Source organism: Stegodyphus dumicola, chromosome 6, assembly GCF_044657685.1.
Source record: "Stegodyphus dumicola isolate Sdum_Otavi_A_Nest chromosome 6, ASM4465768v1".
In the NCBI taxonomy this organism is placed as follows: domain Eukaryota; kingdom Metazoa; phylum Arthropoda; class Arachnida; order Araneae; family Eresidae; genus Stegodyphus; species Stegodyphus dumicola.
In genome coordinates this window covers 7,761,526-7,778,422 of record NC_140773.1, presented here as the reverse complement: position 1 = coordinate 7,778,422, position 16,897 = coordinate 7,761,526, and the positions used below count along the sequence as shown (strand labels likewise).

Sequence of the window (16,897 nt, the reverse complement as noted above, 5' to 3'; positions counted from 1 at the left end):
CTTTAAAATGATACATACAAATTTGCATTTTGTGAAACGTAACGTTTTCTATAAGCATACAAATTTCAAAAACATAAAAATTTCCAAAAATGTCCACAATTTTGGCCACCACTGTAAACCCTTACCTTAGTATGGTTTATTTTACCTAAAATGAGTGCTAAAAATAAATATATACAATTAGATGTAAACGATTTCGTTATTTCTTTCCCTATGGATGTAGATCTTTTTACTGAAATGGACGTTAATAAGAATGTAAGGCATAGGCCAAACAATTGTGAATCACAGAAGAAGTTACGAAGTGTAGAATCGATTAAGCTTTCTACAATAAATTCAGCAAGCCACCTTAATGAAGAAGGAACAGAGGAAAAGTAAGTGCCATATTGAATTCCTTTTCCCGTAACAGCTTTTCTCATAAGACTGCGACACTAGTGTCTAAAATTCAGGTAACATATATTAATTTCGGTATATCTCGAAATATATTCCATGCATTTGAATGAAGTTTGAACAAACATATTTCATGTAATTGTGGATCAGTAGAACAACACCAAAATAAAAACAGTAATTTTCTGCTATAAGCAAATGCGAAAATAATCCCAAGTTGCGAAGTAATTCATTTCACGGAAAGAGAAGAAAATGCTAATAATGTATGTGGCCATCCTGGACAGCCTTAGAATTTTACAAAAAAAAAAAAAAAAAAAAAAAAAAAAAAAGATTTTATGTCTTTGATACAAATATCACTTTTTTATAGAGGTATTTTTAACTCATGGAAAATCCCGAGAAGTGCTGAGCGGTAAAATCGCTGAACACTGGTAGTTCGATTCGAGTCCCACGAACGGGCTGGCTGCATGGGCGTTTTCGTGGTTTTCCCCATGTGTTACGTGTATAGGAGCCAGTTTCCCTTAGAAAGTCCTCCACGAAGGCATCCCTCCTCTTAGGCAGATAGCCCTAGTGCGCTTTGCCGTATTCTTAATACACCAACACCACTCGAGAGGTGCTTGATGTGTTTCAGTGGCATTTCATTAAATTTTCTTAGGTTGATTCCTATGTACATTCTTTAGAATGAAGTTCCATTCAGGTGACCGTGTGAAACAGTATCAACGCAACTTTCATAAAAAGGACTATCTTAGATATTTTCTAGAAAAGAGAAATACTAGTTAAATTTTCGTATTACCTAATCAACATTTTAAATAAAACACTATAGAGTTTTTCTTTAAGAAAACACTTTTAATGGATCTGAAGAATTTCTTTTATGATGCCCCAGCTGTTTTCGAATTATCCGTGCCCCTCTTTTTTAATGATTCAAGTATACCTGTGTATTAATTGACACAGATAATCAGAAGTTCGCTGTATTTATATGAGCAATGGCACAACTTTGGATTCTTAGAATATTAAAAAGAGCAATTAATGGAAGTTGAAAATCAAGATGTATTTTTTCAATAAGTAAATTCATTTACAACGGTATGATCTCTTACAGTGATAATATTCATCTCTCACTAATCAACCCGGGTTAATGTTTTAAATACTCAGTCCTTGACAAGTTCTGTTTGAAACATTAATTACGGGAGATAAATCATTTTTAATTTTTAACCATTTATTTACTTTTCCTTCGGTTAATTTTTGCTTCTTTAATTTTGAGGTTATCACCAATATTTTTCGCCATATTTGCATCCCGTACAATACACCTTTTCACACTTCTAAATTTCCATTTTTACTTTCGAATCCTCTTAAATTTTACTCCTACACCGTTTTCCCTGCAAGATTACAAACTTCATGAAACTCGAAACGTCTTGAAGTAATGTAACTGAAAGGCGTACTAAAAAACAACGGTGTTTAGAATAATTTACATACAATTATCATTTTTTCTGTTTGCATGATAGAAAAATCTAATAAGTAAAAGAAAGAGAATAGGTTGTCATGTTGTCTCAGGTTTTATCGCTCTTGAGACGCTTTCGTATGTTTCTTTTTAGTTTAAATTAAAAGTAAGTTATTTAGTAGTTCAGTATATTACAATTAGTTGAATAAATGCCATCTTAAAAATTTTAATATTTAGCACCTTACTTTCTTAAAATTAATATATCATGTGTAATGGTGTATTTGTATAAAACTATACACAAAAACATTTTATATATTATATTTTATATAAAATGTTTATTAAATTAAATTATTAAAATAAACAGTTATTAATTTAAATCAACTTAATATAATACAGTTGTGTAAAGAAAACTAATGACGGCGAATAGTCCCATTCCACCTATGAATTAGCTCATCTCTTCCAAGTCCTGGTTCAAACGTTATGTCCTTTTTGGTATTTGATTAGTAAGAGTTAAAATTATATATTTAAATTGGAAGTGGAAAGCATCCGTAAATAAAAACCCAAGAATTTTGTAAAAAACATTTCATTTGAATGATCTATAATAATTCTGATACTACTTGTATACCAATTTTCTTCCAGGCAGTCCAAAGGAGAGCACACATATGATTCTTTACGATCTGCAACAAGCACCTGGGACAGGCAAAGCACCAAAGACACAAAATTATGATAAAAATTTTATTATAAATAATAAATCATAAATATTTTGAAAATTTGTAATTTTATTTTTAATGATATTTCTCAACCAAGGATAGAGAGGGGGAGAATTTAAAAAGTTTGATTAAACACTCTTTTCAGCTCTTGCTTATTATAAGTAATAGCTGCTAAACATGAAATATCATCAATATTAAATACATATTTTAATGATTTTGTTGCTTCTACATCAAATTATATGCATAACTCAGAATACACATTTAGCTTTAATTAAAAGATGTAAAAAAATTATCTTAAACGTGTAAGCTAATGATTATTATATCATGTGATTATCAACATATACATAATTATTGTTTTTGACATATTTCCAAATATAAGCTGATATAAGATTTTGGTGCAAAAGGCTCAGCCCAAATTGAAAACCTTTGTATAAGGCAACTTTAAAACTGCCCTACAAATACAGCTGCATTTATAAGGCTATTCTTCAGCTACATAGTGAGAGATAGAGATGCCCAGACAAACAAAAAAAAAATGTATATATATATATACGAGGGCCATCCAGGAAGTAGATTACGTTTCCGTCTGTGTCCGCTAGGGGCGGGGCTAGCGCGGCCATCTTGGGGTCAGAGCGTTGCGCAGCTCAGTCTGCATCTAGCCGTACTAGTGAGAGGTTCGTGCTGTGCTCCGTTCAGATACTGTGACGGTTTGAAATGTCTGCGTTAATTGAAAATCCCGCGAGCTGCGCTCAGTAATAAGGTTTCTGACTGCAAAAAACTGTAAACCGATAGAAATCTATCGGCAGCTTCGTGAAGTGTATGGGGACAACATTATCACTGAAGGTGGAGTGCGTCATAAGATTTCAAAATGGCCGAACCAATGTTCACAACGAAGATCGAAGTGGGAGACCCAGCATAGTGACCGCCGAACTTCTCGAAAAAGTCGATGCTAAAGTCCGTGAAAATCGAAATTTCACAATAACGGAACTTTCTTTGAGTTTTCCACAAATTTCGCGAAGTTTGTTGCACGAAATCATCAGCGAAAAGCTTGGTTACCACAAGTTTTGTGCAAGATGGAAGGCAAGAAGAGGTAACGAAGTGGTTGAAGGCGCAGGCGGCCGAATTTTTCGACGAAGGAATTTCCAAGCTCGTACATCGCTACGATAAATGCCTTAATTTGTATGGTGACTATGTAGAAAAGTAGTATTTGAGTGTGGCTTTCATCTGTATATAATAAAATTTGTTTCCTATACTTTGTTTATTTTTTTATTCCAAAACGTAATCTACTTTCTGGATAGCCCTCGTACATGTGTGTGTTTTCTATACGCTCTTTTAACCAGTGTTTGCTATTTAAAAAAAAAGAAAAGAAAAAGAAAAAATGATTTCATTCAAGAAATGAATAGACAAAACAAATTATGGATATCAACATTTTATTTGACTAAGAAAAATAAAATTTGTGAATATATATTTAAAATAATTTACATATTATACACACATATAGTGAAAAATCATCTGTTACCAGTGTTGCCATTTTATGACATATTTCAAAAATTCATTTTTACACAAATACATTATAAACAGAACAAGAAAGGTATTTTAGAGTGAATTCTAGAAAGGAATATTAAATGCTAATGAAATTAATTCCGTAACATTATTTATTAATTTAAAGTTCTCTGACCAAAAAATACATAGCTTCGAAACAAAATAGTTTAAAAAATGCAATTTTAAATCTCATATTTACAAATTAAAGAGAAAAAAAAAATGTGGTGCTTTTTACAGAACAAAAATGTGAGTTCAGTTATTAAAAACAGTATATGTATATCTATTTTCAGATAGACTATAATTTGGAGTATATTTAAATTAAACTTTGAACAAGCAGATCAATATTTTTCTTGAGAAAAATCTAATTAAGATCAATAATCCCTTATGAAAAGATATTTAGTTAACATTTTCTAATGTTTATTAATATAATGAGAATTAGCTATAATATTTTTCATTAAATAAATTAAATTATTAAAAAGGAAAAGCTTTGAATAATTAACTTCGAAAATCTTTCAATGATTACTTTAACTAAACATTAAATTAATTTATAATTATATTCAAGCAGAAATATTGAGAAAAGGATATTACTTTTATCTGCTTCATCAAAAACACAAAGGAAAAAAAATTGCTTATTTTTGGGGATATCAATTACCTGAGAAAGCACCATTCATGATATTTATGCTTACCTAATCATTATCCAAGATTAAGTAAATTACTTAACATCATTAGTTTTGATTATTCAATTAATAAAACAATTGCATGTAATATTTAAGTTCTTAAACTTTAATTTTCAACATTCTCATCTAGTTACTTTCATAATATTAAAAAACTTATCTAATTAAGGTATAAGACTTATTTTACATCAAGTTTTGCAATACATTAACAAAATCTATGTACTTCCAACAATATATAAATTTTACGCCCATTTAAAATGTTAGAAACACTGAATAAATGTATGATTTATTTATGTTTTAAGTAAGTACTTTCAGATCCATTTTAAAAACAAAGCCTTTGGTAATTTTTAATGCACATCTTATTTTTAAACTATGCTTTCAGGATCATGAATGAGAGAATTAATTAGTTGGTAAATAGGGGAAGTTGAAGGGTATTGAAGAATATTTGAAGCCTGATTACACACTAAACTACTATGTTTAAAATTAAGAGTAAGAAGATTTGTGATAAAAAATTTTAAAGTTTTACTTATATTATAAAAAATACAATTTTCATGTATTTCTTTAATGTTAATTTTATTATATTATTTTCATACATCAAATTTTAGTGTAATTCTTTTTATGTATTACAGTGTAAAAAAATATAATAAAATAAATAATAAAATTAGCAAGCCTATATAAAAATGAATAATGGAACATTACAAATACATTTCATATTAATATACTGATTTTTTTTTTCCAACTAAGAAAATACATCTGAGCAATTTTAAAAATTGTTTTTGAATGTGTACAAAATACGTTTTCAGTTACAGTATTCAGAAATTATGATTATTGAAAATGCATAAAAAAATTGAAATATAACAAGTGTATCATTCATTTTACACATATTCCTGGAATCAATTCCACATCATATAAAGTCTATAATGAAGAAAAATGTAAGATCTTCATAACAGTTTTACTGAAAATATTACACACCTAATTTTCTAAAATACTTATACATTTACATACATTTACTCAACAGTTCAAATTTAAATTGTAGCAACCACATTTGTTATAAAATCCGAAAAATGTTAGCACACATACACACAAATTTGATAAAGAATTTTATAAAGATAAAACTGGTTTTTACATAAATGAAAAAAAAAAATTAATACCAAAATTAAAACTATTTTTTTAAACAAGACTTCAATAATTTAACCATATAATACAAAGAAGTCATTTTTTAAAATTTAGTTTAAAAAAAAGATTACAAATATACAGCATTTTTTTAAACTTAAAATTTTCAAAGCATAAAAAGGTTTATCTTAAAAAATAACACTTTAAAAGTCAAAATTACTATTCTTATTATTTTTTTCTTTTAAATCTAAAACACTAAAGAAGTAAATGAGTTTATAAAGATCTAAAACACATTTTTATTTGTACTCTATCTAGCCAAACTATATAAAAAATCATTGAAGTTTAAAATTATATTACAATATTACATATAATATTTAACTTTCTGTGCTAATGGATTTGAAGTAATTAACTCCTTAGAGATACAAGGTTAAACATTTATATTTTTAATTAAAAATTACATTTTAATACACATAAGGAATAATTCATCTGAATATTTTTAAAACGATTGTCAAAGCAGCATATTTTTAAATTATTCACCTGCCCTTTGTTTTTTAACTAACTTATGCACAAAATTTACGACAAATTCAGTTTTTAATGCACATTTTTCGCATATCGAAGCTGAGACGTCTGAAAGTCATTTCAATTCCTCCTTTCTACCCTTCCCCACATCATGGAATGTGCCAACAGTAAGTCATTTGACTTTTTTTTTAACTGGGCTTTTGTGCTAGGTGGCAGCTTTATCGTGAAATTTACGACACGCATGTGGTCGCGTTTTAAAATTCGGAAAATATTTTTTTCTCAAATATTTTTTAATTTTGTGTTATTAATTGCTGTGCATTATTTTAATTTGAATACATTTGGCTCTGTAAATTTTATATCAGTTTTCATGGCAAAAAAATATGTGCAACCAGCTGATTTTGCTCGGATTCTTCAAGAATCATCTGATGAAGAAAAGGAAGCCAAGTAACCTTTGGATGGGAGAACAATAGTGATTTCCATTCCTTATTTTCTTTTATTTCTATTTTTTAGACATAAATAAAAACATCAGAGCAAGTTAGTTTAAAGTGCGTTTTTGTAACCAGTAAGAAGTAAATTTCCTTGCAGAAGTAAGTAATGCTAAACTTACTTTTTTTCCTACCAAGGTGTTTTCCTTTTTTATTGTCTATACTTGTCTTTGAAGAATATTAAAATTAGCTTCAATTTTAAAATATAATTATTAAATAATAAATTTAAAATTTTCTATAATGAATTACATCATTGCATTTCCATCTCACTAACATAAAAATAATTTTCTTATATTTGAATGTGATATCATTTGTATTTTGCAATAATATGATTAATATTTTATTTCTTTATAAATTTATTATCAATATTCACTCATTTCTGTCGTTTTTCGTGCCAAAAAGGTAAAATAACGAATGTCGTAAAAAAACGATGCGCGCGTGCTGGAAGGCTAATTTTTTTTAAGAAACACACACGACTACTTTAATATATAATGACACAATTTTATTCTCAAGATATTCAAGGTACGATATTTCATACAAAAATGCATTCAGTCAATATTTTCACAAGATTTCACACGTTCTTGCATCATAATATAAATAGAATTTTATTCATTATCTATAATATTTACAGAGAGAGAGAAACATATATTTTTGTAAAATTCTTCAGGCTCAAAGATTTAATTAATTTTTTTTCTTTTTCATATAATATACATGTAAAATTTACTAAAAAAATAAGCAATTAGCCTAACAATAAATGAAAACAACGGTTTTGGCAAAAATGTGATCTTAGCTTTCATAAAATGCGAACATGGCTGAAAGGTCACAATTTTAAATATCTTTGACTAGACTGCTTACATGCAATATACGCTTGTCGTGACTAGAATTCCTTTTTTATTATTTTAATTTGTACAGTATTTTTGCTTTTCCAACTCAATGCACACATCTTATTAAGAAGGGGGACACACATGATTTCAGAAATGTAGCACAATACTATATAAAATTTCTTCATCTAACAACTAGAAATAAATACATGTTATCCAGCTGAAATATATCCAAAATAAATTAAACTTGGATTGTATCGGATTAGTTGACTACAGCAAAGCACACTAGGGCTACCTGCCTAAGGGGAGATTTTAAGAGAAAATGGCTCGTATTCATATAACACATGGGAAATCCACAAAAACACTTATGCAGTCAGCCTGTTTGAAACAGGGTCAAATTAATATTCAACAACTTTGTCCATCTGAGCAGTGATGCATCAAGGTCAATGTAGAAAATGCTCATTATATTATATGGATTGAGGTTTCTAGTCGAGGTCATCAAAATGAAAGTCTTTTGAAGTTTTCCTCATGGCCATGTATCAACTATCGATCACAGAATTCAGTAACAATACTGACATTGCAGGATAAAGTTTCATGTGTGTTATGATTGTTATATGCAATATTGGTGGGAAGACCTAGAAGACTTAGGTGAACGAGTTCAAGAAAACCAGGTACTTGGGAGTGAGCCCCATGCATTTAGCAACATAAGCTGGAATGGCCATAACATTCCTTAGGCTAACATAAGAGAGGTGGTAATGAAGAAGCAGATACTGGGGCACTGCAAGCCATGATCCACTAGGGTTGTTACACATTAGTTTAGTTTATAGGTATTAGTGGTAAGAATGTCGTGACACTGCATCAGAGCAAGTGAACCACATGAGATCGACATCCAAAATGGTCCAGAAAAGACGAGAGCAGGGACAGATGGCAAAGGAGGCAAAGCTTCTTCAGATCAGCTTAGAGCCAACAGGGAGGCTAGAATTAAAGTGTAACTTCATGCGAATCAGGCATTGGTTAGTAGGCAAGACTCTTTCATATATTACTTTTGAATAATTCGCCAAAATAGATAGGAATTCATATATTACTTTTGAATAATTCGCCAAAATAGATAGGAATTCATATATTACTTTTGAATAATTCGCCAAAATAGATAGGAATTCATATATTACTTTTGAATAATTGGCCAAAATAGATAGGGAAGGAGAAATATGCAAAGTACAGGAGAATGATGTTAAATAATTATGCACAAATGAGGAACTGGTGCAATTTACATATATATTACTTTTTGTATCTGTAGTCATAATTCATCGAAGAAATCAAGGTGTTAATTCAATTAGTGAATTCTTTTGCTATTTTATCAATGTTTAATTCAAAATGAATGGCTTCATTTCTAATAAACCACTGAATTTTTAGTTATTTGCCAAAGAATAAAGATCTGCATTACTTGGAGTTTCTTTAAAGTGATATTGCTGTGATAGCCCCAGACAAGGCAGTCATAGGGGATAATGGGATGCAATGCAATCTTATACACAAGTAAGTTTTCTAGAGAGAGAACAGAGTTCAATTAAGAGGTTGAGCAAGACTTTAATATCTTGAAACTTGTTAGTAATATATGTAGGGGTACGTATGAGTTTTTAGTCTAAAATAATACCAAGATATTTCACTTTCTTGGCCCACTGGATTGCAGTACTGTACATACTGAGGGCATTATTCAGGTCAAGTCAAATTTTTCTTGTACAGAAAACTGCTCCTGTATTTTCCATGTTTGTCTTCTCTTTCCAGAGACCTAGAAAAGCAGCAATTTTTGAGACAATACACAAAGGACTACAAGTAGTTCTATCATCATCTTAAAACCTATAAAACAGACAACGTTGAGGCTATAATCACATTAAACATACTTCAGTATTGAATGAGATCAACTATTGTATAGATGTCTATTGTGCTTCCAGTGCTATGTGTGTTTAAATTTGTAGAAATGATTTTAATTAGAGAAAAAACTATCAGTGTTCTTTTATAACATGTAAACTAGAAATGTATGTAATAAATAGTTTATCAAACGTATTTTTGCTGCTATGGACACCTTTCCTGCAGACATCTATTAAATAATGATTGAAAAATTAATTTAGACACAATAAATACACATTTAGTACAACTACAGCAGATAAACAACATTGGCATTACAGATCATCAATTTCATTTTAAAGAAGAAAGAAAATTTTATCCTAGACATTAAACATGCACTTTTTAAATACATTTAATTTTGTTCGAATCACAAGTTTTGTTCATTGTTAAGGCACTGTTACCACAAAAATAATTGTTAAAAAAATTCAGGAGATTTCACAGAAATTCAGAAATAATAACGCAATACCTAAATTATTCACTCCGATTACAATAAATAAATAAAACTTCATGCTTAGAACTAATATTTTATATAAAGTAAAAACAATATCACAAAAAACTGAAGCAAACATATTTCACACAATCAAATATTATGACAGTAATATCTTTGACACTTTTCACAAAGACTAGAATTGCATCAGGAAAACCTTTTCAAGTAAAGTTTGCAACACATTCAATTCCATTTTGCTTCAAAAATATGAAATCTACAGTTGTCTAACTTAATTTTACTTCTTTCTATGCAAAATGGACTCCTTTGAAGACATGTTTTTGATTTGACATTGTTAAATTATTAATAACAAATATTATGATAATTTAACAGTCTTTGTCTCTTTCTCACAGTATAAAATCTTATTTGTTTAAGACTCAATTCTGAAACCCTTTTGCCATTAAAAGTACTTAAATTTTTAGAATACCAGTACCTGCAGTTTTGAAATATAATGGTGTATGAAATACTCAAACTGCAGTCAGGGTCTCTGTCATTCACAATTGCTAATATAATTTACTTGTAGTGATAATATTAAATGCAGAAGAATACAGAAATATAAAAATATAATTAAATTTCACTTTTTAAATCCAAAAGTACAATGTATATCACTTTTAAAAAATTATGTGAAAATGGGCAACTTGTATTTCCATTTATTAGTTATCAAATACATAAAAATAAGGATATAATTGCGGAAAATTTATATTCTAAACATTTAAAAAATTGTTGACAGTTTAAAATTTATTTATAAAAAGCAATGAAAAATATTTTAATACCTCAAAAAAATAATTTTTTAAAAATTTTAAATAATTATCGAGAAATAAAGATAAAACACCTCATCAAACAGAAAGTTAAAGAGATCCATATTAGAAAAGAATTTTTTAAATAATATTCACATTTTAGAATTGCTTCTTTGTAAGCTATGAAAAAGAGTCTGATATCAGTTTCTTCATAAAATATATAAAAAAATATGTATGAATCAAAAATCAGACAAAATATTTAAACGGAACAGAAATTGTAAAAGGATAAACACTAAAAGAAAATATAAAATAGACAATACCAGAAACCTACAATTTTTTTAATCCTCAAATGCCTTACACTGCAAACTATTCATAAAACTTCAGCAAAATACTATTACCAAAAATAATTGCAGACTTAAAATTACTTTTTCAATAATTAAATTCAGCGGTTAAGCACACTTGAGCATTTTCAGATAATACTGATAGTGCTGTTTTAAAAGATATAAAGCATTTACAATTATACTATAAATTTAAAAAAATCTGGATATTTAAAGGTAAACAATGTAATTTTCTTTTTCTATTCCTTATATGAGAGTGGTACTGTTGTGTGTACAGAAAGTGTTTTCTTTAACCAATTACAGCAAATATACAGGGACTATTAGCTTATAAGTAAGAATACCTTTGTGGAAAACCTTCTAAAGGCAATTAGGTCCTATCCAAGCAACACATTGGAAAATAATAAAAATGCCCATGCAGCCAACTCATCTACCTGTATTTGAATCTAGGTTGACTGAACAGCATTTAACAGTTTTATTTATTCAACCACTGATGGACCGCATAAGTTTTAAAAATTATTAATTTACAAATCAGGTAAACTGATAAAAGAAAATTCAGGTAGGAAATGAATATTCATCAGCCAGTTAAAAAAAAATGTCAATAGTTAACAACTGTCAGTAAATGTAAAAATCAGCAAGTAAAATTTTTATCTGATGATATAACTATGAAAATATATAGTAGTTTCCAAAATTTTACATGTCAATCGAAAGATCTTAAATCAAATTTAAAACCCAACTTTTCTAAATGATTACTATTCATATATAGTACAAATATATTTGACACAATTTCATCTTCCAAATTATATACGAAAACAGAAAAGTCACACAGTAGTCACGTAATTATGGTAGAAACTGCTTCCATACTGAAAGCTCCAAATTCTAATTCCAGACACACATGGCTGTTTTCTAACTGCAATACCTCTGTGAACTGACAATGTTTAAAAATCTGTCAGCACAGAAGTTCTCACACAAAACTGATGCTGGAAGAAGAATAGATAAAAACACCCTAGGATTTCACTTTGACAAAAACTGTAAGCTGGGCAAAGTCCTACTGTCATCATTCATGTTTCAGATTGACAATCAATGATAGATGTAAATGCATTCATATGTTGTTTATTAATGAGTTTGTCCAATCAGTTACTGCCAAGACAAAGATTATCACAAACAAAACAAGATTAGTACAAACAATAATGTAAATAAAAATATGACTTCACAGAAAAGTTTACAACACTTATAAAACATACAAAAATGATGGATTATAAAATAAATTAACAATTTAGCTGCACAGTCAATGCTAAGGATGCGATATTAGCAAAGAAATCCATACAAAAAGATATCACATAACGGTTTTCAAAACCAAATATATATTTTTTAAGTTTGTTCAGGTAATGGTAGAAGTTGTATAACTTCAGGCCATTCATCTAAAGGCCACTGTCCATTCTCTATAACATTTGGAGGACTGCTCTTCCAGTCCCAAACTTTTATTGGCTCAAACCAATTTGGACCATAATTTGCTTTTATATAATCTTCTGTTTGACAAGGTATCCTGACTTTCAGTTCCAAAAATTCAGTCCAACACAACTGGAATTTAGGGAAAATGTACCTAAAATAATAACAGAATTTTTATTATTCAATAAAATTGCAGAGTATTAATAATAGTCATAAGATTAGATGGTTATCTTACTTAAATTTTTTACCCGTTCTTGCTTGAGTACCTCCATTCCACACATAATCACTCTCTTCATAAAAGAAAAATAAATCAAGCTTTATATCATTATCCCTAAAAGACAATTCAAAACTATCTTCAACCTGAAATTAAAAAATAAAAAAGTTATATGCATGTATAAAGTGCACTAAATTAAAAATAAATACAAACAATATCTGAAAAGAAGTATAGCAATAAAAACTTCCTAAAACTCAGATCTTTAACAAATTTTATTTATTTCTTAAAAATCAGCACATAATTTTAAATCATTTTGTTTACACTACACTATGAAAGGCATTTGTTAAATGAAATAAACAAAAAGGACATTATTATCTTCTTAAATTAAGTAAAACTAAACACCAAAATGCTGATGGGATACAGATATGTAAATGTGAAGCAGAAATGAGAATTTCTGAAAATTACAATCATCTCTACAAGAAAAATGGCATTTCCAATATAAAGCAGAATTACAAAGCAAAAGGGACTATAGAATTACTGATTCCAGTTGAAGCCGATTGTGTGTGATAATAATTCTTTAATATCCATGAAATTCTTTACTGAGAATGTATCATCCAAAATCATGTAATTTTTTAAAGAAAAGCCCCACTCACAAGAAAATTTCATATCATTCAATTACTGGTGGTAACATAATTTATGTACCAAAAAATTATTTTTGATTAATTTGGATCATCAAATGCATTATTTAGGTTTGGCCCTGAATGAATGCATAGATGGATTTGGATTGCATTACAGCACGACAAGAAGAAGAAAAGAAGAGAAGGGATGTCTTAATACAGGGTGTTTTAGTGGTTGTCAATGATTTGTTGTTTTCAAAAGCAAAATAAATATTGAATAGTTAAGACTTAAATCACATCTAATCCTGTAGTAAATCTCAAAATGGTTGCTGCAGGCAGGTGAAGATTCAAGGTTTATCTATGGTCCATAGCAGATTATCCTGATCTATTCTCTGGAGATCTTTAATGGTATTCATGATATGGTGTACTTTTATAGTCACTATTTTTTTTTTTTTTTTTAATTTTTGCCTATTTCATTCTTTATAACCATATATTTAATTTATACACTACTGCACCAGATGATATGGTGATTAGCACAGGCATATTATTAGTCAGAATCAGATGGGAGTGGTTTGATTCCTATATAAATCTTAGTTGTGAGTTATTCCCTGCTTGTGGGTGAAATATTAATTACCTCTGGGAGTGCACCCTGGCTAACATTCTTGGTGATCAAGTAGTTACGCTTCATAAGGAACCAGTAATAATTCCTGGAAAATCCCAAATCAACAAACGTGTTGCTCAGTGAAGAAGGGGAATCATCTATAAAGCTTACAACTTTTAAAATGTTACATACTTTTTTTTAATCTAGAAATACAAAATAATAAAGTAAAGAAAGCTCAAAAGCTGACATAATTATGACAATTACTGTAATAATTAAGTACCTTTTCTTTTCACTATTTTTATATCAACATTTAAAATTAGAATAAACAATAAAATTATAATTATTAAAGCAATCTACAGAAAATTTACTTAGAAGATGCCAAGTTGTCAATTCTGTTGTTAAAGCGTGAAGGTAACTAAATGTTTCAGGAATTAAAATGTCATACTTTTGCAATTTTACAACATGATTTAAAAAAAAAAAAAAAAAAAAAAAGTCAATAATTAGACACCTAAATTTTTTTTCCTAAATAAATATTCCCTAAATTTTTAAACATCAGCTATTAGTACATCCAATTTATTAAAATGGAACACAATAAATATGTGACTCCAATAGAGCAAAAAATGCTATGAATTAATATAGAATAATTAAATTCACAATTATTTACGATAAAATTCATAATATATTTTTGAGAAATAAACAACAGCCCAAGCCATATTTCTTAATTTTCAGATCTATCTGAAGGGTATTTCTCTTCTATCTTGGTTTATCCTACCAACCAGCAGTTTCGAGAAAACTTCATTCAGCTTTGATTTATTCGAGGCGTATTACCTTGATTTATTCGAGGCATATTTCTCTTCCGTCTTCAAAACTTGTGTTTTAGTTCTTTTACCACCCCTCCCCAAAAAACGGCATTTTGTTAAAGTGAAATTGTATAAAAGATATAATACCCTCAAAAGTTTCATGTGTAACACAATTTCTCAAAAACTATATATATATATATATACATTCTTTGTCAGAAAAGTTCCAGGACAAAAGTCATTAAAAAAATAGTGTGTGTGTGTGATTATGGCAAAGCCTCGAGGGCTATCTGCCTAAGGGGAGGGATGCCTTCGTGGAGGACTTTCTAAGGGAAACTGGCTCGTATACACGTTACACATGGGGAAAACCACGAAAACGCCCATGCAGCCAGCCCGTTCGCGGGATTCGAACCTCGGACCGAACTACCAGTGTTCAGCGACTTTACCGCTCGGCCGCTGGTGGGCTCACCATTTAAAAAAAAAAAAAAAAAAATGCATTTATCACGTAATGATCCTAGCGGCTATCAAAGTACTCTCTTTGGCTATCAATACACAACTGTCAACAGTTCAGGAGTTCTTGAAGCAAGCAGGAAAATCTGCAGCTGCAATGCTCGCAAGCTCATTTGTCACAACTTGCCTGATGTCTGCAATAATTTTGATGCTTTTAAAGCTTTCTTTTTGGTCCCATTTTCACTCATGGAAACAAGAAAAAATCTCAGTAATTTTTGACACAAATGTGGGATTACGTCTGGCTCTATCCAATAGTTTAGTAGAAATGCTTTGTCTTTCCTCTCTCTGTTCATCTATTAGTGAAAAAGGGACGATTCTTGCATTAAGTTTCTGTTTTCCTAAATCTTCGTGCAAAATCTTACGACACGTTTCACTAGGGGTTTTCCTAAGCTTAACGTGTTCCATTGTGTCACCTTAACGAATGTGACACAAATCGAAACAGTGTGTTGCTAAGCACAACCCTGCCACCTAGTAGATTTGCACAGAAACATGGCCAAGGTCATGTCAAGTAAAAATACATACCAAGTAACATAAAAACAACATTTGTTCCTTTTTAGTATCGCAAACTCAGGGGAAAAAAAAGTTGTCCTGGAACTTTTCTGACAAAGGATGTATATATGTATGTAATAATTTAGGATTCAAGAGAAGATACAAATAATTTTAATCATTGGGCAACGGTTGCAGATAGTGCTGGCATGTACTAGAATGTGAAACTGCATAGTTGCAGTCAGATTCAGCCTTTGTGACAACTCTATTTCTAGGCAAAGAAATGCCTTAGAGGGATATTCTGATTCACACATCTTACATGCAATCTTCGTGACATTTCTAGAAGTTTGCTTTATCTTAAAGATAAATACAATGGATAATACAGAATAGTGAGTCGATACATATTAAGTGGAAGGAAGCAAGCAAAAAAGTGTAAAGTAATCAAAAGAAAGCTTTGGAAGAGAATTTTTAGAACAGAAAGAAGAAATACTCAAATTAAAATGAAGAATATATGACACGCCGACTAAAACTAGAAGTTTGTTTCACTTTTTTTTTAATAATCTTACATGCACGCACACATATATGTTACATATAAGTGCATATATGTAATTTCAAGTGGAACTGTTATATTAAATCCAAAATAAGCTTTTTAAGCAAATATACCTTTAATGTGATGTAGTACACATTAAATGCATTTTAATTTTTCTAAGCTCAATCCAGTGCTTCAGGAATACATGTGGATTTAATGTGTGCGCGGGTTCTAGACTGTTTTTTCACCTTACTTAATTTATTCTAATTTAATTTTATTTTTAATACTTGATACAATTGTTGATTACCTTTTTTCTAGACAAAACGTGTGTTTATTAAAAACTACAGTGCCTATTTCATATGCTGTTTGTTTATTTGGTTATAAAATTATTCTGCTAGACATTTCTTTAAATAAAATGAAAGGTTTTGAAGTTGTTTCTGCAATTATTTGGATCTTAACATATTTTAGATTTGTAGAAAATTGGACAAAATGCTCTTCTAATTCCAGACTGTATAAAATTGGGTCAATATGAGTTCAGAAACAGGTTGATGTATTTGCTTCT

The 16,897-nt window shown here is 29.4% G+C and overlaps 2 protein-coding genes across 7 annotated transcripts in view; one reads left to right on the top strand and one right to left on the bottom strand.

Moving 5' to 3' along the window:
• Positions 1 to 2,583, top strand: part of LOC118191618 (uncharacterized) — a 51,675-nt gene extending 49,092 nt beyond the window's left edge. For 2 of the 3 annotated variants that reach the window (XM_035362441.2, XM_035362439.2), the window contains 2 exons: positions 221 to 368; positions 2,453 to 2,583. In XM_035362441.2, the coding sequence (XP_035218332.2) occupies positions 221 to 368; positions 2,453 to 2,540 (236 nt within the window). In that variant the 3' untranslated portion in view covers positions 2,541 to 2,583. The remainder of the gene's footprint in view (positions 1 to 220; positions 369 to 2,452) is intronic. The other variant, XM_035362440.2, reaches the window with a different exon arrangement.
• A 4,757-nt stretch (positions 2,584 to 7,340) lies between these two features.
• The window catches only part of LOC118191619 (ribitol-5-phosphate transferase FKTN-like), a 45,396-nt gene continuing 35,839 nt past the window's right edge, over positions 7,341 to 16,897 (bottom strand). For 3 of the 4 annotated variants that reach the window (XM_085818031.1, XM_035362443.2, XM_035362444.2), the window contains exons 8-9: positions 12,817 to 12,941; positions 7,341 to 12,735 (exon numbers count right to left, since the gene is read on the bottom strand). In XM_085818031.1, coding sequence (XP_085674157.1) covers positions 12,504 to 12,735; positions 12,817 to 12,941 — 357 coding nt within the window. In that variant the 3' untranslated portion in view covers positions 7,341 to 12,503. The remainder of the gene's footprint in view (positions 12,736 to 12,816; positions 12,942 to 16,897) is intronic. The other variant, XM_035362445.2, reaches the window with a different exon arrangement.